At 36.6% G+C, this 25,338-nt stretch overlaps 1 protein-coding gene across 1 annotated transcript in view; it reads right to left on the reverse strand.

Moving 5' to 3' along the window:
- ATP11B (ATPase phospholipid transporting 11B (putative)) overlaps positions 1–25,338 on the reverse strand; it is a 121,248-nt gene that overhangs the window by 51,552 nt on the left and 44,358 nt on the right. The window contains exons 8-18 of the mRNA XM_029214120.1: positions 24,017–24,064; positions 21,808–21,872; positions 19,222–19,303; positions 17,119–17,269; positions 15,825–16,022; positions 6,755–6,997; positions 5,572–5,747; positions 5,012–5,080; positions 3,613–3,686; positions 3,436–3,539; positions 413–594 (exon numbers count right to left, since the gene is read on the reverse strand). Of these exons, the coding sequence (XP_029069953.1) occupies positions 413–594; positions 3,436–3,539; positions 3,613–3,686; positions 5,012–5,080; positions 5,572–5,747; positions 6,755–6,997; positions 15,825–16,022; positions 17,119–17,269; positions 19,222–19,303; positions 21,808–21,872; positions 24,017–24,064 (1,392 nt within the window). The remainder of the gene's footprint in view (positions 1–412; positions 595–3,435; positions 3,540–3,612; positions 3,687–5,011; positions 5,081–5,571; positions 5,748–6,754; positions 6,998–15,824; positions 16,023–17,118; positions 17,270–19,221; positions 19,304–21,807; positions 21,873–24,016; positions 24,065–25,338) is intronic.

Genomic DNA, 25,338 nt, shown 5'->3' on the forward strand with positions numbered 1-25,338 from the left:
CCAACGAAAAAAGGCACAAAATAGAACACTTTTAACTATAGTTGTCGTTCAGAGAACTAGACAGTTTGGTACTGTTGAAATGTAAAGTGGAAGGGGGCAGTGGTAAACGGTGAGGCTGGAGAATTAAGCAGGAGCTTAAAATCTTTGTATGGAACACTGAGGAATAGTCTAAAAACTCCAGACTACAGGCAAAACTATACATGGCTGGATTCTTTCAACTATTTCAGATAGCTGGCTATAACAAAAATTATATATATGGACTGGGAAAAATTAAGGCTTTAATTCTCTATTTTGATTTTAAATATATTAAGTATAAAATGTTAAAAAATAGAATTTGTCATAAATTAGAAACACTTGGCTAGAAAAATTCTTATGAGAGAAAAATGACATTGCCTATTTGTCTGATACTTACTTGTCTTCTACTGCTGTAGCTCCCAGTAATATCAGGTCTTTCTCTATGAACTGGAAGACATCTGCCAATTTCTCTTCCCGTTGCTGCAAGGCAGTCCTGGCTTCAAATAAATGTCTATCTATTTCCTCATACTCTTTAGGTGTAAACTCTCTATAGGCCATACACAGAGTTCTTAGCCCTTTCTAAAATAGGAAAATTAAAGACAAAAATTGAACAAAGATAACTAATGGGGAATTAAGAAGTCATTGAAATAAACTGAGGACCCCATTACCAAAATTCAACTATAAATAATTTTAAAAGTACTATCATCTAGTGATAGGAAATAAATAAACTGTCACAAAACCCTAGTTACCTGAGTTATGGGACACATATTATCATAGCTCTTGCAATTTTTGATGAGTTCTTAAACAGTTGCTCAAAAAAATTAAGGTCACTGAATTGTAGAACATTATAGAGCCTAGACAGGATCATAAAGACGATCTACCTGTGATTTTAAATATGTTTTACCAGGAAAGCCAAAAAGTTCTATAATGGTACCTTTAGGATTGTCAAGAGAGAGGCAGCCCCAGGTTCTTCTCTCCTGTTTTAACCACTACAACTCCACTTTTATCTATTTATTTTTTTTAGACAATTTTTTTTAAAGTCTTTATCGAATTTGTTATAATACAGCTTCTGTTTTATGTGTTTTTTTTGGTTTTTTGGCCGCAAGGCATGTGGGATCTTCCCTAGCAGGGATTGAACCTGCATTGGAAGGTGAAGTCTTAACCACTGGACTGGCAGGGAAGTCCCCACTTTTATCTACTTTAAAAGAACTTTTTTTAAGCAAAGGGGACTATAATTTCCTGAGGGTTCATGATATGACAAATTCACATTTCAAATAAAGAAGCCTGTAAAGTGGTCATTATCAACCAACCAATACTTTCTAGAGCCACTGAATGAATGATTTTAAATTGTATCATTATACCTTCACTGGTGAATTGGAATTTCACAAAACTTAGGAATATATATTTGATTATCTGATTCTACCAGGTGTAAACTTTTCTTATGGTGTTAATATTTGAAAGTTGGTATCTAAATCTGAAAGCTTACAAAAGTTCTTTTTCTTGAAACACATTTTCCTCAGAAAAACCCAAAATAAATGTTCTAATAGTAGGACTCAGAAAGGGAAGGTTTTAAAATACTATATGACACTACTTAGCAGATTTCTAAATGTTGTCATTCCTTGATTTACAAATGACCTACACCTATAAACACCTGCTTCTCTTAAATAACAGTTAAGAGACTATGAGAGTTACTAAATTAATTAATTCCACAACAAACATTTATTGAGGGCCAACTACGTGCCAGCATTTTTCTGGATTAAAACGACAGAAAAGTAGAATAGGACTTCCCTGATGGTGCAGTGGTTAAGAATCTGCCTGCCAATGCAGAGGACACGGGTTCAATCCCTGATACAGGAAGATCCCTCATCTTCCTAGGATGTTGCTTGCCATGGAGCAACTAAGCCCGTGCACCACAACTACTGACCTCACACTCCGCAACTACTGAGACCACATGTTGCAACTACTGAAGCCTGCATGCCTAGAGCTGGTGCTCCGCAACAAGAGAAGCCACTGCAACGAGAAGCCCATGCACCTCAATGAAGAGTAGCGCCCCCCGCTCGCCACAACTAGAGAAAGCCCACAGGCAGCAACGAGGACCCACCGCAGTCCCCGCCCCCCCCCCAAAAAAAGTAGAACAATGCCTTTGTTCTTAGGGATATTACAGCATGGTAGATGAACTAGACGATAAACAAACAGAAAGTAATGGGAGAAAAGAGACCATAAGTAAGTAAAGGAGGCAGGTGGGCAGCATTTATAGAAATGCAGAAATGAGAGATCATGAGGCTCTAAGACTGAGACGGAGCTGCTTAATAAGTTTCCTCTTCACATGAATTGTGGCACTTTGTTTTTGTAAGATTTTCCTATTCTTTTATTAAGAGGGACATAATTCACGTACCATAATTCACTTTAAAAAGTACAATTCAGTGGTCTTTAGTGTACTCACAAAGTCGTGCAACTGTTATTACTATCTAATTCCAGAACATGTGTGTCACCCCCAAAAGGAATTCCATATTCATTAGCAGACACTTCCCTTTCCCCCCTTTCTCCAGCTCCTGGCAACCACTAATATGCTTTCTGGCTCTATGAATCTGTCTTTTCTGGGTATTTCATATAAATGGAACATGTGGCCTTTTGTGACTGGCTTCTTTCACTTAGCAATCTTTTCAAAGTTCATCCATGATGTAGCATATATCAGTATTTCATTCCTTTTAATGGCCAAATAACATTTTGTTATATGGATATGACACATATCATATATGGATATGACACAACAGTTGATGGACATTTGGGTGTTTCCATTTTTTTGGCTATTAGGAATAAAGCTGCTAAGTACAAGTTTCTGTGTAGATGTATGTTTTCAATTCTCTTGGATGTATACCTAGGAGTGAAATTAACAAGTATATAGTAACTCTATATTACTCTATGTTCTATGAGGAATTGTAAAACTATTTTTGGAAGTGGCCATATCATTTATATTCCCATCGGCAATGTAACAGGGTTCCAGTTTCTACACATACTTGGGATTTTTGTACGTCTCTTTTTTTTTTTGGTGGGGGGTCATGCTGCACAGCATGCAGGATCTTAATCCCCCGACCAGGGACAGAACCCATGCCCCCTGCAATGGAAGCACGGAGTCTTAACCACTGGACTGCCAGGGAAGTCCCTCCCTTTTTAATATAGCAATCTGAGTGGTCCTTGTAGCCATAAGTACTCTGGCTGTACTAGGTGCAAAGAGAAGACATATTTTAGCAGGTTAAAAAAGGTCAAATTTTAACCAACGAATGAGGAGCCAACATATAATGTAACACAACTGCATAATTTCTATAATTTTTGATAAAATACTAATGCAAAAATGAAACCCCAAATCTTTCATATATATATATTTTTAGCGGTTTTTAAATCAGAGAAATTTGCACTTACCAAAGCAAATTCATCTACATGAATTCTTGTTTTTTCTATTTCTCCACCTATACATTCCGGGAGAACTGATGATTCGGCTCCTTTAACAAATAAAAGTTTCTCACCTAAAAAGAAAAATGAGTTATCAAGTCCTTAGTATTACATAACTAAAAATTCATGAACATTTAAATTGGTTACCTGAAGGTGCCTGAACAATTACACTCATTCTTCTACGATCTGAATCAAATTCCAGAATATGAAGCAGTTTGTACCTAAGGAAGAAAAAATAAGAAAGACAAAATCTGTACTTTTTTGAATAATATTAAGTGAATATTTGGAAAGAATCCCTATAAAAGATAAAATGGTTAATTTAGAACAAGAAATTAATCTCAGTTACATTTTTCAAGATGATGGATTATGAGTCATTAATAACACAAGACAGAAAAAGAAGGAACTGACATTTATTAAGTACTTACCAAATGCCACGTACTTTACATACCTTATACCATTTAATACCCATGAGAACCAAAGGAGGTAGGTCTTATCTCATTTTACAGGTGAGGACTATTAAACTCAGAAAGATACACTCATTTGCCTTAAGTCAAATAAGCATGTGAATGGCACAGCAAAGAATGGAATACATATCTGCCCAGCTTCATGTTTTTCCTCACTAAAAAAGGTGACTGATTCTCAACTCTTTTTTCTGCCTAAACACACCTGAGAAATACGAACACTCACATTAGTAACAGAGGCTCATTACAGCAGTGATTCTGAACCTACGACAGGGCATGTGTGTGCAGTCGGGGGACACAAAGGCCTCTCTAGGGAGCTGTAAAAGAATTTGTGTGGATGGGTCAGGTGTGGATTGAAAAGTCTTCTAGATGAATTTATACAATGATGTACATATGGAATGTTTTGGCACATCTCAAAGAAAAACACTGAGTAGAATGGTTTATAAGTTGATAAAATGAGCTAGACAGGCTCCCAGATAAAAGTAGCCAAAGACTGGGCACTATTTAGTTCAGAAAAGCATAGTCTGGAAAAGCACAAGTGGAGCTGAGATATGATCAGAAATGATAAAACCACAAAAGATATGAATGTGATAAGAATGGACTAATTTATCAAACAGAGGAAATACTGGAAATAATACAACAGTTCCTTAATGTTTGAAAGATAAAAATCATAGGAAAGATAAGGAAGTTTTTATTTAGTGAGTAGAAATTTACAAAACTCATTATCCTAAGAATGTGTAAAAATAAACACATAAGTAAATTCAAGAACCATTAAGCTAAAATACAGATGAAAGTTTCAGAGTATTATACTGTTACTACCATGATGAGATACAATGTAATACTGACATCATTCTAGAGCAGGTATCAGTAAACTTTTCCTGTAAGGGCCCAGACAGTAAATACTTTAGGCTTTGAAGACCATATATGATCTCTGCTGCATATTTTTTTGCTTTGGAAAACACTTTAAAAATGTAATTTAGTTTGCAGGCTGTAGGCCAGATCTGGTTTCTGGGTCATAGTTTACCAATTCCTGTTCTATAGTAAACACTTAATATATAGAAAATTACAGTATAGAAAAAAATTACCGTTCCAGTTTTCCAAGTGTTTTAACTTCCATAGTTTCTCCAGAATGGCCAATAAATACAATGCCGAATCTAGGGAATAAAAGGAGAAAGAAATGTAAGATTTAAAGGATGATATTTTATAATTCACAATATAACTAACTTGAATAAAATCATTTAAAATGTAAGTTTAAGATGTATTTTAAAGTTATTTCCTTTGAGTATAGGATTATTTTTAAGAACTTGAAGGATGAGAGTAGATCCAAAACAATACATACACAAGTATTTCCCACAAATTATATTGTTCATATTTCACAGTAACCAGACTTTTAAAGAGATCTCTTCAAAATATGACTTAATGTAAGCCTGACAACAAAATTAATGACATTTCAAATTCTCATTTAAAATACTTTTATGTGTAAATATACATAAAATACCTTTATGTGTAAAAAAAGTGTAAAAATAAAATAAAATACCTTTATGTTTCTGAATTTTGTCTGAGAATTTAAAATTATGTTCTTGTATTTTCACATTTTCATTTAAAAGGTATGTTTCTGAAGATTTGAAAATTAAACTTAAACTACCTTGCAGCAGCTTCCACGAGAGCCTTTTCATCTGGTGAAGATGCATAGTACTCCAACTGGGAGGGTGCAAAGTTGGTTTGCCAGGGACCATCACCAATTCCATCAGTCTGAACACTGCTAATCTGCACAGTGTGACAGAGACTGACTGCTTTAAAGAAGAGATCATGTTCTTTAATCTGTAGAAACATAATTAATATTCATAATAAAATATACCAATACCAAATAACATGTAGGAACATGTAGGAAACCAGAAACAAAATTCTAAAAAATGCCAATAAATACAGCTCATAATTTGATAAACTAAGATGTAGAACAAGAGTGCTACAATTCTGAATTGCATAAATAATAGTTGGTTGCTTCTGAATCCCAAGAGTAAAACGTCACATTTGCTTCAACATCTGAGTATATTTTTAGGAGGCATAAACAAATTGCAAGTAAAGGTGAAACTCTTTTGTGGAAGAACTGAGATCTCAAAAACTCTATTAAGCTCTATTCCTTAGCAAAGTCTTCTTTATTTCAAGGCAGAAAGGGCTTTCTTTAACCTAGTCCCATTTAAATACCCAGAGAACTAAAGTAGATACATATATATACATATATATGTATATATATATATATATTTTTTTTTTTTTTTTTTGCGGTACGCGGACCTCTCACTGTTGTGGCCTCTCCCGTTGCGGAGCATAGGCTCCAGACGCGCAGGCTCAGCGGCCATGGCTCACAGGCCCAGCCGCTCTGCGGCATGTGGGATCTTCCCAGACCGGGGCACAAACCCACATCCCCTGCATCAGCAGGCGGACTCTCAATCACTGCGCCATCAGGGAAGCCCCATATATATTTTTTTAGTGGAACATTTTATTTATTTATTTTTAATAGATCCTTATTGGAGTATAATTGCTTCACAATACTGTGTTACTTTCTGTTGCACAACAAAGCGAATCAGCCATACGTATACACATGTCCCCATATCCCCTTCCTCTTGAGCCTCCCTCCCTAAAGTAGATGCATATTAAGTGACAAACTGGCTTATGACTATAAATTTTCAGTGCTGAATCAAAGGATAAACATTTCAAATGTATATTCCTTGCCCCACTAACACTTAAACTTTTTCTCCTACAACCCACCAACTAACAAAGAATTACTATTTCAAATGAAACTCCTATTTATTAACTTAAAAATTGCTTACTAGTTCAGTTTCATTTTCAGGACTGGTTCTAAAAGAGGAACTGGTTGCAAGATGGGATAAGTTGTTAAGATGGGATAAACTACTAAGATAAGATAAGTTTCCATCTGAAGAGTCTGGTGTTGGTCCTTCAGATACAAGTCTACCATTGATTTCTTGGTATTTTATACCATTAATTGAACATTCCCGAAACTGCATCTCGTTTTCGGTCAGTGTACCAGTTTTGTCTGTAAACACATACTCGACCTAGAAATAGAAAACAAAAGAAAACAAACCTTTATGTTCAGGGCATTATGTTAAACAAAAAAACTGTACTCTGGCTGCTGAAGTTGTTTACCTATTAACATTGATATACTCAGGTTAAGAGTCTTATTTATAATCTGAGCACAAGCAAATAATTAAAGATGCCACAGAAACAAAACAGGGTAATACAAAATATTTAAAATCTATATACTCTTTGAAGTCTGTGGCATCTTTAGGTTCATGTTCATCTATAGAGTTGACTGATAATTTCTGCTGAACAAGCAGGAGAAATACGAACTGCAGTTATTCTCTCTGGGCAAACTGAGGAAAAGTCAATACTGATATTTGGGGATACCCCCCAAAAACAGCTGGGCTGCCAGGCTTTTCTAGGGAAAACTTTTGGACTTGTAAAGAAAACCAAAGATTAGCATTCATTTGAGGATATCCCCTTACATGAAAAGGCAAAGAGAGTCTAAAACAAATGACAGGCATTTCCACGATAACACTGTCTTGAAAACACAAGAACTTATTACAATGAGACTGATATATAAGGGAACAATTTGAGCATAATATGAACTTTGCGTTTGATTATGAACAGTTTCATCTGTGAGAAACACTAGGTGAACACAGAAAACTGCATCCAGCATACATGAAATATACAAACCTCAAACAGCTAGCAGCTACTTCAGGTCACCATGTGTGTTATGAGCCATAACCATTCACACTTGGTATCATACTTTCCTTCTGTTTTCAGATAACCTTCCTTCCAATACTTCACAATAACACACAAATTGCAATACTTCTGATGGCCACTTTCACAAGCAAACTTCAGGTCATTTTCAAGATAAAGTGCCATATTTATTGTAGTATTTATGTATTTCTTAATAATTTAGCAAGTCCTGTTGTCATTAGGTTCTTATCTTTTTTTTTTGTTTCTTGCGGTAAGCGGGCCTCTCACCGCTGTGGCCTCTCCCATTACGGAACACAGGCTCCAGACGCGCAGGCTCAGCGGCCATGGCTCACGGGCCCAGCCGCTCTGCAGCATGTGGGATCCTCCCGGACCGGGGCATGAACCCGTGCCCGTGCATCGGTAGGCAGACCCCTAACCACTGTGCCACCAGGGAAGCCCTTATTTTTTTATTTTAAATGTGCTACTGACAAAGTTTTTGTTGTATCCCAATTCCATTTTCCCATAAGCCCTGTGTGGTTTTTTTTGTTTTTTTTTCTTGCGGTACGCGGGGCTCTCACCGTTGTGGCCTCTCCCGTTGCGGAGCACAGGCTTACGGACGGGCAGGCTCAGCAGCCATGGCTCACGGGCCCAGCCACTCTGCGGCATGTGGGATCTTCCCGGACCGGGGCACGAACCCGTGTCCCCTGCATCAGCAGGCGGACTCCCAACCACTGCACCACCAGGGAAGCCCAGCCCTGTGGTTTTTACTAAGTAATTTTGCATAGCACAGTGATTTTAGGAATGCATATGTCACATTACAGCAGGACTGATGTACTGAGAAAGGAACTAGAAAAAAACTGAGAAAATGCAACTAGCAGAAGGCTTTAAAGAAACTGTCATTAATATCCTCAAAGAGGTGAAAGAACAGATTATATTCAAGAAACAAGAATAAGATGTAATTAAAAGATGACCATTTTGGGAATTCCCTGGCTGTGCAGTGGTTAGGACTCTGCGTTTCCACTGTGGGGACATGGGTTCGATCCCTGGTAGGGGAACTGAGATCCCGCAAGCTGTGTGGCCAAAAAAAAAAAAAAAAAAAAAAAAGACCATTCAGATATACTAGGATATTAGAAATTAAAAACATTACAATACAAATAAAAGAAATCAAAAGATAGGTGGAATCAGAGGGCAGACGGCAGAAGCAAGAAGAACTACAATCCTGCAGCCTGTGGAAAAAAACCACATTCACAGAAAGACAGACAAGATGAAAAGGCAGAGGGCTATATACCAGATGAAGGAACAAGATAAAATCCCAGAAAAACAACTAAATGAAGTGCAGATAGGCAACCTTCCAAAAAAAAATTTCAGAATAATGATAGTGAAGATGATCCAGGACCTTAGAAAAAGAATGGAGGCAAAGATCGAAAAGATGCAAGAAATGTTTAACAAAGACCTAGAAGAATTAAAGAACAAACAAACAGAGATGAACAATACAATAGCTGACAATGAAAACTACACTAGAAGGAATCAATAGCAGAATAACTGAGACAGAAGAACGGATAAGTGACCTGGAAGACAGAATGGTGGAATTCACTGCTGCGGAACAGAACTAAATAAAAAAGAATGAAAAGAAATGAAGACAGCCTAAGAGACCTCTGGGACAACATTAAACGCAACAACATTCGCATCATAGGGGTCTCAGAAGGAAAAGAGAGAGAGAAAGGACCAGATAAAATATTTGAAGAGATTATAGTCGAAAACTTCCCTAACATGGGAAAGGAAATAGCCACCCGAGTCCAGGAAGCGCAGCGAGTCCCATACAGGATAAACCCAAGGAGAAACATACCGAGACACATAGTAATCAAACTGGCAAAAATTAAGTACAAAGAAAAATTACTGAAAGCAGCTAGGGAAAAATGACAAATAACATACAAGGGAACTCCCAAAAGGTTAACAGCTGATTTCTCAGCAGAAACTCTACAAGCCAGAAGGGAGTGGCATGATCTGCTTCAAATGATGAAAGGGAAGAACCTACAGCCAAGATTACTCTACCCAGCAAGGATCTCATTCAGATTCGATGGAGAAATCAAAAGCTTTACAAATAAGCAAAAGCTAAGACAATTCAGCACCACCAAACCAGCTCTACGACAAATGCTAAAGGAACTTCTCTAAGCGGGAAACAAAAGAGAAGAAAAGGACCTACAAAAACAAACCCAAAACAATTCAGAAAATGGTCAGAGGAACATACATATCGATAATTACCTTAAACGTGAATGGATTCAATGCTCCAACCAAAAGACACAGGCTTGCTGAATGGATACAAAAACAAGACCCGTATATATGCCTGTCTACAAGAGACGCACTTCAGACCTAGGGACACATACAGACTGAAAGTGAGGGGATGTAAAAAGATATTCCATGCAAATGGAAACCAAAAGAAAGCTGGTATAGCAATACTCATATCAGATAAAATGGACTTTAAAATAATGTTACAAGAGACAAGGAAGGACACTACATAATGATCAAGGTATCGATCCAAGAAGAAGATATAACATTATAAATATATATGCACCCAACATAGGAGCACCTCAATACATAAGGCAACTGCTAACAGCTATAAAAGAGAAAATCGACAGCAACACAATAATAGTGGGGGACTTTAACACCTCACTTACACCAATGGGCAGATGATCCAAAATGAAAATAAATAAGGAAACAGAAGCTTTAAATGACACAAAAGACCAGATAGCATTAATTGATATTTATAGGACATTCCATCCAAAAACAGCAGATTACACTTTCTTCTCAAGTGCGCACGAACATTCTCCAGGATAGATCACATATTGGGTCACAAATCAAGCCTCAGTAAATTTAAGAAAATTGAAATCATATCAAGCATCTTTTCTGACCACAACACTATGAGATTAGAAATGAATTAAAGGGGAAAAAACCGTAAAAAACACAAACACATTGAGGCTAAACAATACGTTACTAAATAACCAAGAGATCACTGAAGAAATCAAAGAGGAAATCAAAAAATACCTACAGACAAATGACAATGAAAACACGACAATCCAAAACCTATGGGGTGCAGCAAAAGCAGTTCTAAGAAGGAAGTTTATAGCTATACAAGCCAACCTCAAGAAACAAGAAAAATCTCAAGTAAACAATCTAACCTTACACTCAAGGGAACTAGAGAAAGAAGAACAAACAAAACCCAGAGTTAGCAGAAGGAAAGAAATCATAAAAATCAGAGCAGAAATAAATGAAATAGAAACAAAGAAAACAACAGTAAAGATCCAATAAAACTAAAAGCTGGTTCTTTGAGATGATAAACAAAATTGATAAACCATTAACCAGACTCATCAAGAAAAAGAGGGAGAGGACTCAAATCAATAAAATTAGAAATGAAAAAGGAGAAGTTACAACAGACACCGCAGAAATACAAAGCATCCTAAGAGACTACTACAAGCAACTCTATGCCAATAAAATGGACAACCTGGAAGAAATGGACAAATTCTTAGAAAGGTATAACCTTCCAAGACTGAACCAGGAAGAAATAGAAAATATGAACAGACCAATCACAAGTAATGAAATTGAAACTGTGATTAAAAATCTTCCAACATGGGCTTCCCTGATGGCACAGTGGTTGAGAGTCCACCTGCTGATGCAGGGGATAAGGGTTCGTGCCCCGGTCCAGGAAGATCCCATGCCACAGAGCAGCTGGGACCGTGAGCTATGGCCGCTGAGCCTGTGCGTTCGGAGCCTGTGCTCTGCAATGGGAGAGGCCACAACAGTGAGAGGCCCATGTACCGAAAAAAAATAAAAAAAAATCTTCCAACAAACCAAAGTCCAGGACCAGACGGCTTCACAGGTGAATTCTATCAAACGTTTAGAGAAGAGTTAACATCCATCCTTCTCATACTTTTCCAAAAAACTGCAGAGGAAGGAGCACTCCCAAACTCATTCTACGAGGCCACCATCACCCCGATACGAAAACCAGACAAAGATACCACAAAAAAAGAAAATTACAGACCAATATCACTGATGAATATAGATGCAAAAATCCTCAACAAAATACCAGCAAACAGAATCCAACAACACATTAAAAGGATCACACACCATGATGAAGTGGGATTTATCCCAGGGATGCAAGGATCCTTCAATATACGCAAATCAATCAATGGGATACACCATATAAACAAACTGAAGAACAAAAACCATATGATCATCTCAGTAGATGCAGAAAAAGCTTTTGACAAAATTCAACACCCATTTATGATAAAAACTCTCCCGAAAGTGGGCATAGAGGGGACCTACCTCAACATAATAAAGGTCATATATGACAAACCCACAGCAAACATCATTCTCAATGGTGAAAAACTGAAAGCATTTCCTCTAAGGTCAAGAACGAGACAAGGATGTCCACTCTCACCACTATTATTCAACATAGTTTTGGAAGTCCTAACCATGGCAATCAGAGAAGAAAAAGAAATAAAAGGAATACAAATTGGAAAAGAAGAAGTAAACTGTCACTGTCTGCAGATGACATGATACTATAAATACAGAATCCTAAAAATGCCACCAGAAAAATACTAGAGCTCATCAATAAATTTGGTAAAGTTGCAGGATAGAAATTAATGCACAGAAATCTCTTGCATTCGTATACACTAATGATGAAAAATCTGAAAGAGAAATTATGGAAACACCCCCATTTACCACTGCAACAAAAAGAATAAAATACCTAGGAATTAACCTACCTAGGGAGGCAAAAGACCTGTATACAGAAAACTATAAGACACTGATGAAAGAAATTAAAGATGATACCAACAGATGGAGAGATACAGCATGTTCTTGGACTGGAAGAATCAATAGTGAAAATGACTATACTACCCAAAGCAATCTACAGATTCAATGCAATCCCTATCAAATTACCAATGGCATTTTTTATGGAACTAGAACAAATCATCTTAAAATTTGTATAGAGACACAAAAGACCCCAAATAGCCAAAGCAGTCTTGAGGGGAAAAAACGGAGCTGGAGGAATCAGACTCCCTGACCTCAGACTATACTACAAAGCTACAGTAATCAAGACAATATGTACTGGCACAAAAACAGAAATACAGATCAATGGAACACGACAGAAAGCCCAGAGATAAACCCACGCAACTATGGTCAACTAATCTATGACAAAGGAGGCAAAGATATATGATGGAGAAAAGACAGTCTCTTCAGTAAGGGGTGCTGGGAAAACTGGACAGCTACATGTCAAAGAATGAAATTAGAACATTTCCTAACACCATACACAAAAATAAACTCAAAATGGATTCGAGATGTAAATGTAAGACCCGACACTATAAAACTCTTAGAGGAAGACATAGGAAGAACGCTCTTTGACATAAATCACAGCAAGATCTTTTTTGATCCACCTCCTAGAGTAATGGAAATAAAAACAAAAATAAACAAATGGGACCTAATGAAACTTCAAAGCTTTTGCACAGCAAAGGAAACCATAAATACGAAAAGACAACCCTCAGAATGGGAGAAAATATTTGCAAACAAATCAACAGACAAAGGATTAATCCCCAAGATATATAAACAGCTCATGCAGCTCAATATTAAAGAAACAAACAACCCAATCCAAAAATGGGCAGAAGACCTAAATAGACATTTCTCCAAAGAAGACACGCAGATGGCCAAGAAGCACATGAAAAGCTGCTCAACATCACTAATTATTAGAGAAATGCAAATCAAAACTTCAATGAGTTATCACCTCACACCAGTCAGAATGGGCATCATCAGAAAATCTACAAACAACAAATGCTGGAGAGGGTGTGGAGAAAAGGGAACCCTCTTGCACTGTTGGTGGGAATGTAAATTGATACAGCCACTATGGAGAACAGTATGGAGGTTCCTTAAAAAAGTAAAAATAGATTTACCATATGATCCAGCAATCCCACTACTGGGTATATACCCAGAGAAAACCATAATTCAAAAAGACACATGCACCCCAATGTTCACTGCAGCACTATTTACAATAGCCAGGTCATGGAAGCAACCTAAATGCCCATCGACAGATGAATGAATAAAGAAGATGTGGTACATATATACAATGGAATATTACTGAGCCATAAGAAGGAACGAAATTGAGTCATTTGTTGAGACGTGGACGGATCTAGAGAGTGTCATACAGAGTGAAGTAAGTCAGAAAGAGAAAAACAAAGATCATATATTAATGCATGTATGTGGAACCTAGAAAAATGGTACAGATGAGCCAGTTTGCAGGGCAGAAGTTGAGACACAGATGTAGAGAACAGACATATGGACACCAAGTAAGGAAAACCGCCATGGGGGATGGTGGGGATGGTATTGTGCTGAATTGGGCGATTGGGATTGACATGTATACACTGATGCGTATAAAATTGATGACTAATAAGAACCTGCAGTATAAAAAACAATGCAAAAAAAAAAGATAGGTGGAAAGATAAAGTTCATGAATTCTCCCAGAAATATTATAAAAACAGAGAAATTAAAATTGAAAGTCAAAAAATCAGAGAGTCAAGATAAATGATCTGACATCCAAAATAATAAATTTCAAAAGAAAATCCCATAAAACATAAAAAGACACTTTACCAAAGAAATAATATAAGAAACATTCCTAGAACTGAAGAACTTGTGTTTCCAGGCAAAAAGGGCTCACAGAGTTTATTGCCCAATGAAAGAAAAAAAAAAGACTCACACCAAGGTATATCATCAGAAAATTTCAGATTCATTGAATAAAGGGAAGATCCTAAAACACTAAACACTTCCAGAGATAAAACAACAGATCACACATAAAGAACTGAGAATCAGAATGGCATTGGATTTCTCAAAAAAACACTGGAAGCTAGAAATAAATGAAGAAATGCTTTTGAAATTTTGAGGAAAAATAATTTCCAACCTGGGATGTGTTACCCAGATAAATTATTTTTTTTAAAGATTTGTTTATTATTTACTTATTTTATTAATATATATATATTTTTTGGCTGTGTTGGGTCTTATCTGCAGCACATGGGATCCTCGTTGAGGCACGCGGGATCTTTCATTACGGTGCGCGGGCTCCTCGCTGCAGTGTGCGAGCTCAGTAGTTGCTGCACGTGGGATCTTAGTTGCCCTGCGGCATGTGGGATCTCAGTTCCCTGACCAGGGATCAAAGCCACGTCCCCTGCACTGCAAGGCAGATCCCTTACCACTGGACCGCCAGTGAAGTCCCTACCCAGCTAAATTACTAATCAAATGTAAGAAGGGAATAAAGATATTTTCAGACGTGCGAAGTTTCAAAGTATTTCCCTGTTATGCATCCTTTTCCAAGAAGTTATTAGGAGATGTGTTCCACCAAAATAAGAGAATAATCAACAGGTGGGAAGACATGGGATCCAGAAGACAGGAAATCCAAAACGGGTGGGAGACAAAGGAAGTTCTAGGGTGATGGAAAAGCAAGTCCACGGTGACAGCAGAGAAGCAGGCCTAGAAAGAAGTCCAAATTGAAGCAGAAAAATAAAAGGCTTCAAAACAGAAAGTGAGTGAGATAACAAGAGAAAAGAAATCCTAGATTACCTAGTGTGTTTGAATACGTGGAGAGATGGTTCATATACTTGTCAGAGATTTGTTTGTGGTAAATGAAAATTAAGCAAATAAAAAACAGAGCAATTAACTCCAGCAAAACCAAAATACATAAGAAAGAAAAATGTAAGTATAGTATTACAGGCAAAGAGAACAAGGAATTAGTAAATAATACCAAAACAGTCCTAATAATGTAAATGAATATTTATTAAATCCCAAATTGTGATTTAACAATACTGGGGTGTCATGGGGAGGCAAAGTTGGTATATGTCTGGGTATGCGTGTGGAAGGAGTAGTGTAGTATTATATGTTTAGATTCCATAGTAAATAATGTCTCAAATTTAAAAATAAAGAAAGAATACTATATAGAAATACAGTGCTAAGTAATGAAAAAAACAGCTTAAGATTTCAAAATGGGAAACAAGAAATTAGGTGTGGAGCAAAGAAAGTGGGGCTGTTTTTTGGTATAAGCCTTGTAATATTTAGTTTCATTAGTCTTTGTACACTTATTATTTTGATAAAAATAACAAATTAGAAAAAGAAACGGATCATTTTTACCTGTCCAAGTTCTTCATTCAGATCAGAAGTATTGACTTGAGCTTTCTGATCTGATTCTTCATGATAGAGATCAAGATCCCAGCCAATAAAAAATGATCCAAGAAATTTCTGCATTTCAACTGTCACATATAATGAAATTGGAATGATGAAATTGTAGAGTACCAAAAAAGCAAGGAAGTCTGAAATAAATTTCAGAATCTAGGGGAAAAAAATGATTGCTTGATAAGACAAAAATATGAAGGAAATTATCGGATAGTTTCATATCTCAACAGACCATCAACTATATTCTGAAGCAGAAAAGTCTCATGAAATGAAATTCATTTACTGAATTGTCTTTTTAATAGATTTCCTTTGGTTATTTTATTGCTCATTAGAATCTTGAACAAATTAAAAGAAGAAAGGTTAGAACCAAATCACTTAATTTGCTACTTTTTAGAAGCTACCAGAAAAGCCTGGTGTGACTGAAATTACTTACGACAAAATTATAATTAGAACCTCTGTAGCATACTTACCATTCTATTTCTACACATCAAAACCACAGATAACTAAAAACTGACGGTAATTTTAAAAATGTAAAATAATTGCTAGGCGAGAACTGCTAGAAATTAAAACTCTCAATTACAGATTACACAGGAATAGCCTACTTCAATGGCATAGCAGTTCCACATTTTAAAATGTGTTCTGTAAAAGATAAAATACCTAATTGTAAATGATACTGAAAATATGTTCCTGTGATTATCTGCTTTTTGGTCTCTTGACATTCAAACTTATCTTCCAATATTTGCACTTTAATCTAAAGTGAAATTTGGAGAACAATTTACCAAAACTGCACGTTAACTTCTCCTGGTAGTCCATATTTACTCAGTTTAAAACTTTTTATGACATAATTCGTATTTACTTCATACCACCAATATATTGACAGTAAGACTCCTTGAATTATTCTGATAGAATTGAAAATTCTATTTACATACAGTAAGTAGAATAAAATTTTCAATTTGTATTACTGAAGTGGAATGCCAATACAGATGACTTAAATGTCTGTGATCTCTTTTAATTATTCAAGTCATGCCATAGGGAATATAACTGCTTATGCTGTAAAATGTAAAAAGCATACCAGTACAAACATGCTGGCTACTCTTCACGTGCAATAACCTTCTGTCACCCTTCAATAGTGATAGTTTTAGGGATGACAGTGGTCACTCCTATCAGAAGTCACTACCAAAGCATTAAAAGAACTAAAATTTCCAAAGAGTAAAATTTTCTTTGTAACAGAGTCAAGAACACCATGAAGTACCTTACTACTATTTCTTTGATGTTCTGTTTTTTGGTTATACCAAGGTTCATCCCATTTTTCTTCAGCTTGCCATGTATATTTCAAGATAGTACTGATGATGGCTTCAGAAATAAGGATTATTAGATAAATTATCAAAAATGTATTCATTGACCTGAAATGAAGAAAGAGAATATAAAATGTATCAATTATATGTTATTATACTCATTTGTTTGGAAATTAACATTGGTATTAAATAAGATACTAAATATCAGTATATAAGATATAACAGTAGCTATTTAAAGGACACAGTCTTTGTTTTTAAGAAATGACCATTCAATTCAATCCATTTACTAGAAATAAAAGAACAGATACATAAGATTACAAGCATATTTACTATAGTTAACTACTGTTCAAAATGCTTACAGTGGGCTTCTCTTGTGGTGCAGTGGTTAAGAATCCACCTGCCAACACAGGGACATGGGTTTGAGCCCTGGTCCGGGAAGATCCCACATGCTGTGGAGCAACTAAGCCCACGTGTGCCACAACTACTGAGCCTGCACTCTAGAGCCCGCGAGCCACAACTACTGAGCCCGTGTGCCACAATTACTGAAGCCTGTGCGCCTAGAACCCATGCTCCGCAACAAGAGAAGCCACTGCAATGAGAAGCCTTCGCACAGCAATGAAGAGTAGCCCCCGCTCGCCACAACTAGAGAAAGCCTGCACACAGCAACGAAGACCCAATGCAGCCAAAAATAAATAAATGAATAATTTAAAAAAAAAAAAAAAAGAAGAAGAGCACATTTCTGCATTAGCATGTCCCAGGAAGAAGAGAGACATGAGAGGCAACGCTGAGTCATCCCAGCTCCTCCCGGCAGAGCTCAGCTGACCCTCAGCCAATCCACTCATCTGTGACAATGAATGGAAGTGAATGAGTTGTAGGACAGTTTATGATGCAGCAACTTGGTGGCAGTAGCTCACTGGTACACCCTCTATGTTGGTACTTCCCCTCAGCCAATAAACCTGCCTAAGTCTCCCATTAGGCAGGGAGACTCCCAAAAGTCTTTTCTTTGGGGGGAAAACAAATTGAAATCTTGCCATCTGTGACAACATGGATGAATCTAGAGGTTATTATGCTAAGTCAGACAGAAAAAGACAAATACCCTATGATCTCACTTATATGTGGAATCTAGAAAAACAAAACAGGGGCTTCCCTGGTGGTCCAGTGGTTAAGACTCTGCTTTCCAATGCAGGGGGTGTGGGTTCGATCCCTGGTCAGGGAGCTAAGAACACACACACAGTCCCTGGTTGGGACGCTAAGATCCCACATGCCTTAAAAAATCCAAAAACATAAAACAGAAGCAACATTGTAACGAATTCAATAAAGACTTTCAAAAATGGTCCGCATCAAAAAAATAAATAAATAAAAATTTAAAAAATTAAAAAACAAAACAAAATGAAAACAGACTCATAGATACAAATAGGTGGTTGCTTGCTGGTATTGGGGGGATGGGTAAAATAGGTGAAAGGGATTAAGAGGTATAAACCTTGGGTTATAAAATAAGTAAGCCATGAGAATGTAATATACAGCATAAAGAATATGGTCAATATTATTGCAATAACTTTGTATGGGGCCAGACAATTACTAGACTTACTGTGGTCAACATTTCATAATGTATGCAAATGTCAAATCACTATGTACTACACCTGAAACTAACATAATATTTTACATCAACTATATTTCAATAAATTAAAATTAAATAAATAAAAATGAGAAACCATCCCTATCTTCAAGGATACCATCGTTTGTTGACTTGAAATATATATTTTTATATACATATTTTATACATATAGAATAATATACATAGCAATAGTCATACTGGGACTTCCATGGTGGCTCAGTGGTTAAGACTCTGCGCTCCCAATGCAGGGGGCCTGGGTTTGATCCCTGGTCAGGGAACTAGATCCCACATGCATGCCACAACTTAGAGTTCACATGTTGCAACTAAGGAGCCCTCAAGCGACAACTAAGGACCTGCCTGCTTCAACTAAGACCCAGTGCAAGAAAATAAATTAATTTTTAAAAAGTCCTATTTATGTGTAAATAAATGAAAATAGTTTTCTTACTTTTCTACTGCAGATCGTTTCTGTGATTTGCTCTTGTAATTTAATGCCATCTTAGTTTCCATTCCAGTATACACAGCAACACCTGCAAAACAAAAGTCTTAAGATAATCCTCTACCATGTTTCACAAAAGAAAGGTACTCACTAGCACGAAAGAAAATCTAAGAAACTGTATCATCTGAGAGTTGTCAGAATTTGGCTTTCCTTTAAGTCTTTCTGGAGTTTTTTTTAAAAGGCTTTCCAAGTGCAATTTTGGGAAATTCTAGTCATTCAACCGGTTGAATGAGAAAGGCATGTGGGTTCTGTTCCTGAATTATAACTGGGATATCTGAATGAAAGAGGTATTATTTGAGTTGGAATTGATGGAGGAAAGAATTCGGAAAGATAAAGAAGGCAGGGAAGGCCATTATAGACAGAGCAAACAGTGTTAACAAAGAGAAATAGAAAAGCGCTTTCTGTTAGGCTGTAACAATGGATTGGCGTCAGTTTGAAAGACCTTGAATGCCAGAATCTGGAGTCTAGACATAATCTCATAAGCACTGGAAAGATAATATGGAATGTCAGAGTAAATGAAATAAACACAAGGAAAGTGCTATTTTAAAAATATGTGCGTACGTGAATGACTGAGATGAGAATGACAGTAGTAAGGGGACTAAAACTGGGGTAAGACCAGTCTTATTAAAAAACTTTGCAGTTAGAGCTTGGTTTGAAGGCTAGCTCTGCCACTTATTAGTTCTGTGACCTTGAGTAAGTTATCTAATCTTTCTGAGTCTCAATTTCCCCATCTTTAAATGGGAAAAATACCTAATAAAACTGGTATGAGAGTTGTGTGACAGATTAGCAAAATGCCTAGAAACAGAAAGACGATCAATAACTGGAATTTTCACTATTGGAATTATCCTTCCAAGGCAGGGATTACAACTCAAATGATAAAGGGCACCAAAATTATAGAAATGTGAGAAATGAGACAAAATGGTACAACACAGAGAGGTGATGCTGAGGAAAACAATAGCAGACCCATTTAAAGGCATTCAAATACACGTTTCCTAAATTTTAAGAGTGTGAAAGGTGTTACTGCTAGAGAGGTATTAAAATACAGCATTACACGAGAGGGCCTAAAAGCCCTGGAGGTTTTCTCTGGCTTCTGCCATTAAAACTTTACTATGGTCCCCTTTTTAAAATTGTGGTAAAATACACATAACATACAGTTTGCCTTTTTAATACAATTCAGTGGCACTTAGTTACATTCACAATGCTGTGCAACCATCCTATCCAAGTTGAGAATATTTCATCACCCGCCCCCCCGCCAAAAAAACCCTGTACCCATTAAACAATCATTCCCAATTCCCCTCCACTCCCCAGATGCTGGGAACCACTGATCTACTTTCTGTCTCTATGAATCTGCCTGTTTTGGGTATTTTAAGTATAAATGAAATCATACAATATGTGGCCTTTTGTGTTTGACTTCGTTCACTCAGCATAATGTTTTCAAAGTTTATATATGTTGTAGCATGTATCAGTACTTCATTTCTTATGGATGAATAATATTCCATTACTTGGATATCCTACACTTTGTTTATCCATTCATTAGTTGGTAGACATTTGGGCAGTTTCTACCCTTTGGCTATTGTGAACAGTGCTGCTATGAACATTCTCATACAAGCCTTTGTTTGAGCACCTGTCTTCTTCAATTCTTTAGGGTATATAGCTAGAAGCAGAATTGCTGAGTGATACAGTAATTCTATGTTTAACTTATTGAGGAATTGCCAAACTATTTTCCACAGCAGCTGCAACATTCTACACTCCCACCAGCAATGTATGAGGGTTCCAGTCTCTCCACATTTTTGCCATACTAGTTATATTCCTTTTTTAAAAATATATGGAATTCTTTATCAGAGAGCCTAATACTGAGAGATAAGATACAGTACAGTTAACAGGAAAGAAGAGACTGAGGAAGAAGAGCTCAAAAGCTGTAAATATTCAGTGAATAACACAAGCTGGCCAGAATATGACAGGCCATTCCTGAAAGGCGAGGAGCCAGTTGACAGCTACAGGTTATCATTGACTTCACAATTTACCTAGAGTTGACTCAGAGCATAATGAATTAGTTTAGCTCGACAATGCAAGAGCACTATTTATTCATCCTTTTGATCCAGTCAGTGTATGTTCCAACAGTATCTGTTATATAGTCACAGATCAATAAGAATTCATTGAATGAATAAACGGATGAACAAATGAGTCAGCAGTTTTAACAATCCAATCTAAGAATAATCATAATGGAATTTTATACAAGTGGTTTACTGCACCAAGGTGTCAGAGTATATAGTTCTCAACACCATTAACAGAAGTGCCAGAATTATCTTAGCATGGAGTATTCACGAAGAAAATATAAGAGCAAGGTTCTATATTACTCAAAAATAGGAATTAACAAAAAATATAACACAAAATTATATTAATACAATCTTTGAAAGAAAATTATCATAGACAATACATTATCTAACCAAAAGACCACAAATACTGTGCTTTTAAAAATACTTCATATAAAGCATCAAAACGAATCTATAATTTAAAATTTCAATATATACAAACCAAAAATTTCTTTTGTGTTTTTTAATCTGGCTCCGCGAAGCAAGAGACTCTCTGGCCCCAGAGGTCTAGGGAAAAAATAACCCAAATCATTGAATATATTAAAATTTCAATTAAATTTTAAAATGGCATCTTTAGCAGACAGAAGGTACTTCAGCTATACTTATAACAATGCTTTCATATAAAACCAAAATCTCTGCTACTGTAAAGCTGTCGAGGTCAATCATGCTGCTAGTTACCATAACAACAAATATCTGCCTTAGCATTTCAGTCATTTTAAGATCAATGGCTCAGAAATAAGACTATGCCTGTAGATAAAATCACAAAGCCACTTGTTTCCGAAGTTTAAACATAAAACTCAACAAAACCAAAAATTAAGCAATGATTTTAAAATGTTTTACAGAAGATAAAATTTTGAGCAAAATCAATGAACATTTTTCAAAGGGAAAATACAGAATTAAAATGCAGTGTAAACAGGTTGTGTGAAGAATAAAATGCAAAATAAACATAAATTGTAGTATGATTTGTATATAACTGCATGAGTTCTGCACAATTAAAATTATACTAGGTTATAGAAGATAACATAGTAAGTGAGTTAGTACTTTTTCTAGGCAAGATCAACACTACAACTTGACTACTTGCATTGCATACTTCTTGGAGCACAGGTCTTCTTGCTGTTTGAATTTCTCTCCATAAAGGAGATATAAAACGAGAAGAAATAACTAGAAAGGAAAATTGTATTTTCTTAGTGATAGCAAATGATAAGACTCTGGTATGGATAAGTAAAAAAGCCTTGATTTTGTTGATATTCCTTATCATAAGGCTTTTCTGAAATATACATACACAGTTATCCAAATCAAACAGAATCTGAACCAATTCTAAAGAGGTCTGCAAACCTAAACACTTTAAAAAAATAATCCAATGAACACAGTGGAGGGGGGGCCAGGTGTTTGGGCTATGGTTAACAAGTATGGTTTTATTATATAGTCGTATCTGGAGCACCCTGAATGGATATTCCAAAATCAATTATTCAGGAGCCATATTATAGCTCTTTTCTACTTGGTTTTGGTTCCAGCAATGAATAGAAAAACTTTGAGCTCATGGTGGCATATAAAATTGGGATATAATGATAGAAAGCTTCAAATTAAAAGATAATTCATCAGTTCACTCTGGTTGCTTTAGCAAAGAACATGGTTCTCTTTTTTTTTAAAACCATTCTACCTGCTAAGGTAACATAATTGATCTTTTCCTTTACCAGCCACAATATCTTAATGCAATCCATACCACGTATCCACACATGCATCCCAATATGTCACTGTAGAAATCAAAATAAAACCCAGTCACTGTTATTCAGCAGGGGTCCTACACTTAAAAAGACCTTGTTACAGTTTATTGAACGTGCTCCTGTGTTGACTTTTATTAAAAGTGTGAATCCATGCTGATGCATATTTTTGGTAGCTTGTCTTGAGGATTTCATTTTTAAAAATTCTCAACTCTTTATGTCAGTGACTTATTTCATGCAGTCAGTATAAACTGAACGTCTCCAGAAAAGAGGCGGAGTGCTAAGTTAACTAGAAGTTCAAGGGCTGATTCCAAGGTTTTTTCTAAATTCAGCTTTGTGGTCATGAGTAACAATGTAATGTCACCCTATCAGAAAATCTTTGAAATGACCCAAAGCCTTTCATGTAGGTACCAGAAATTAACCTGGATATTGAGGGAAAACAAATCAAAACAACCAACCAACCAAATAACCAATCAGAAGAGTATATAAGAAGTTACTGGCCAATAAATACTCTAGTTTGTAAGGAATGATCTTGAAGTGAAGAAGACCATAATATTTTTATTTGTTAAACATTACATAAGACATTTTTTGTATTAGAGACTTATGTGGTGGTACGTTTAGATGTGTAAGGATCTGGATAGGGACCACTATGATTCCTTTATGTTACTACCCAATATATCAGACAAACAAATAACGAGTACACAAATAATCTTACTAAATGTTTTTGATGTCATTTCCTGGCATTTGCTTCATCCTCATCTCATCTGCTGCTGCTAGAAATTACTAGAAGATGAAATGCTAAACGTTTTTAAATTAACCCTTTCCCATGATATGCTGCTTACTTATCTAATCTCCCTTTAACTTGATTTTAGTCCCTCCCCCAAGCAATTCTCACTTAAAAGCGATTGGATAATACAAATTTATTCTTACCTTACAATTTCTTCCATTTGTTGAGTTATTATCATTCGTCCCATGAATCTATCAAAGAATTCACTATGTTACAAAAAAACTAATGAATGATACATTACTTATGACATCAATGGGTGGAAAATTTTAAGACAGTTCTGGCACTATTCTTAGATATGAAACAAAACCAACCTTTTGCATATATGAATGGTCCAATATTCATGTTAGAAATTACAAAGGTAAATCAGTCATTAAGCTTTAAAAAATTAATATTCTTAGAGTCCCAGGGAGCGATCAGTGGTGCTGTTTGCCTTATCATCCTCTTCTGCGTCACCCCTTTCCCGTTCCTGAACTGTTTTGTGGAGGAGCAGTGTAAAGCCTTCCCTCACTACGCAGTGTGCTCCTTGCCATCTGCTGCATAACCTTCCTGGGCTTTGCAGATGATGTACTGAATCTGCACTGGCGCTATAAGCTGCTGCTGCTGCCCACAGCTGCCTCACACTACTTCTCCTCATGGTCTATTTCACCAACTTTGGCAACACGACCTTTTTGGTACCCAAGACTTCTGCCCAATTCTTGGCCTGCATCTAGACTTGGGGATCCTGTACTATGTCTACATGGGGCTGCTGGCAGCGTTCTGTACATGACCCACGTCAACTTGCTACTTAAAGTCTTTGGGCCCATGCATTAGAGAAACCTCACTCTGTTCCTGCTGCTGCTACATGTCATGCGCAGTGTTGTCACCTTCTCCAATGGGTACCAGCTTGTCCAACTCTTCTGTGATGTCTGAGTCCCCTAATCCACTGCCCTTTGCTTCACAGCCTCCAGGGTTCCTGACTCAGGCTGACCTCTTCTGGATCAAGACTGCCTCTGGGCTCAGGCCTCTCCCACCCTTCATTCTCCTTCAGATTTTGTACTCAACATTTCCTTTCCCCTGTGATAACTGACATCCTGGGCTTTTCTTGCCCTCTAATGACTACTGATTGGACTTTGCCTATGGCTTTCTTCAACTTGCCACTCTCCCCTCTCCGTCCCATCTCTGCGCCCTTCTAAGTTGGGATACTGTAGCTTTTACGCAGTTACCCACAACTCTGACACTCAAGGAATATGTTGGGCCTGGGGATAGAGGACACAGGCTCCTGGCTGGGGATAAGGACACAGGCTCAAAGATGACTTGACATTTGACTATAAATTAAGTATTCTGATGATTAAGAGCAGACTGGGGGCGCCAGGTGTTCCAAATGGTGACAAGAAAGTATTGTCTTTAAAAAATATATATATATATTCTTGCCATCTCTACTCCAGCTATAAGCAAACTAATGAATGAAAAAATGTTTTCAAAATGG

This window comes from Monodon monoceros, unplaced genomic scaffold, assembly GCF_005190385.1.
Source record: "Monodon monoceros isolate NGI ecotype Baffin Bay Population unplaced genomic scaffold, NGI_Narwhal_1 Super_Scaffold_11, whole genome shotgun sequence".
Lineage (NCBI taxonomy): Eukaryota > Metazoa > Chordata > Mammalia > Artiodactyla > Monodontidae > Monodon > Monodon monoceros.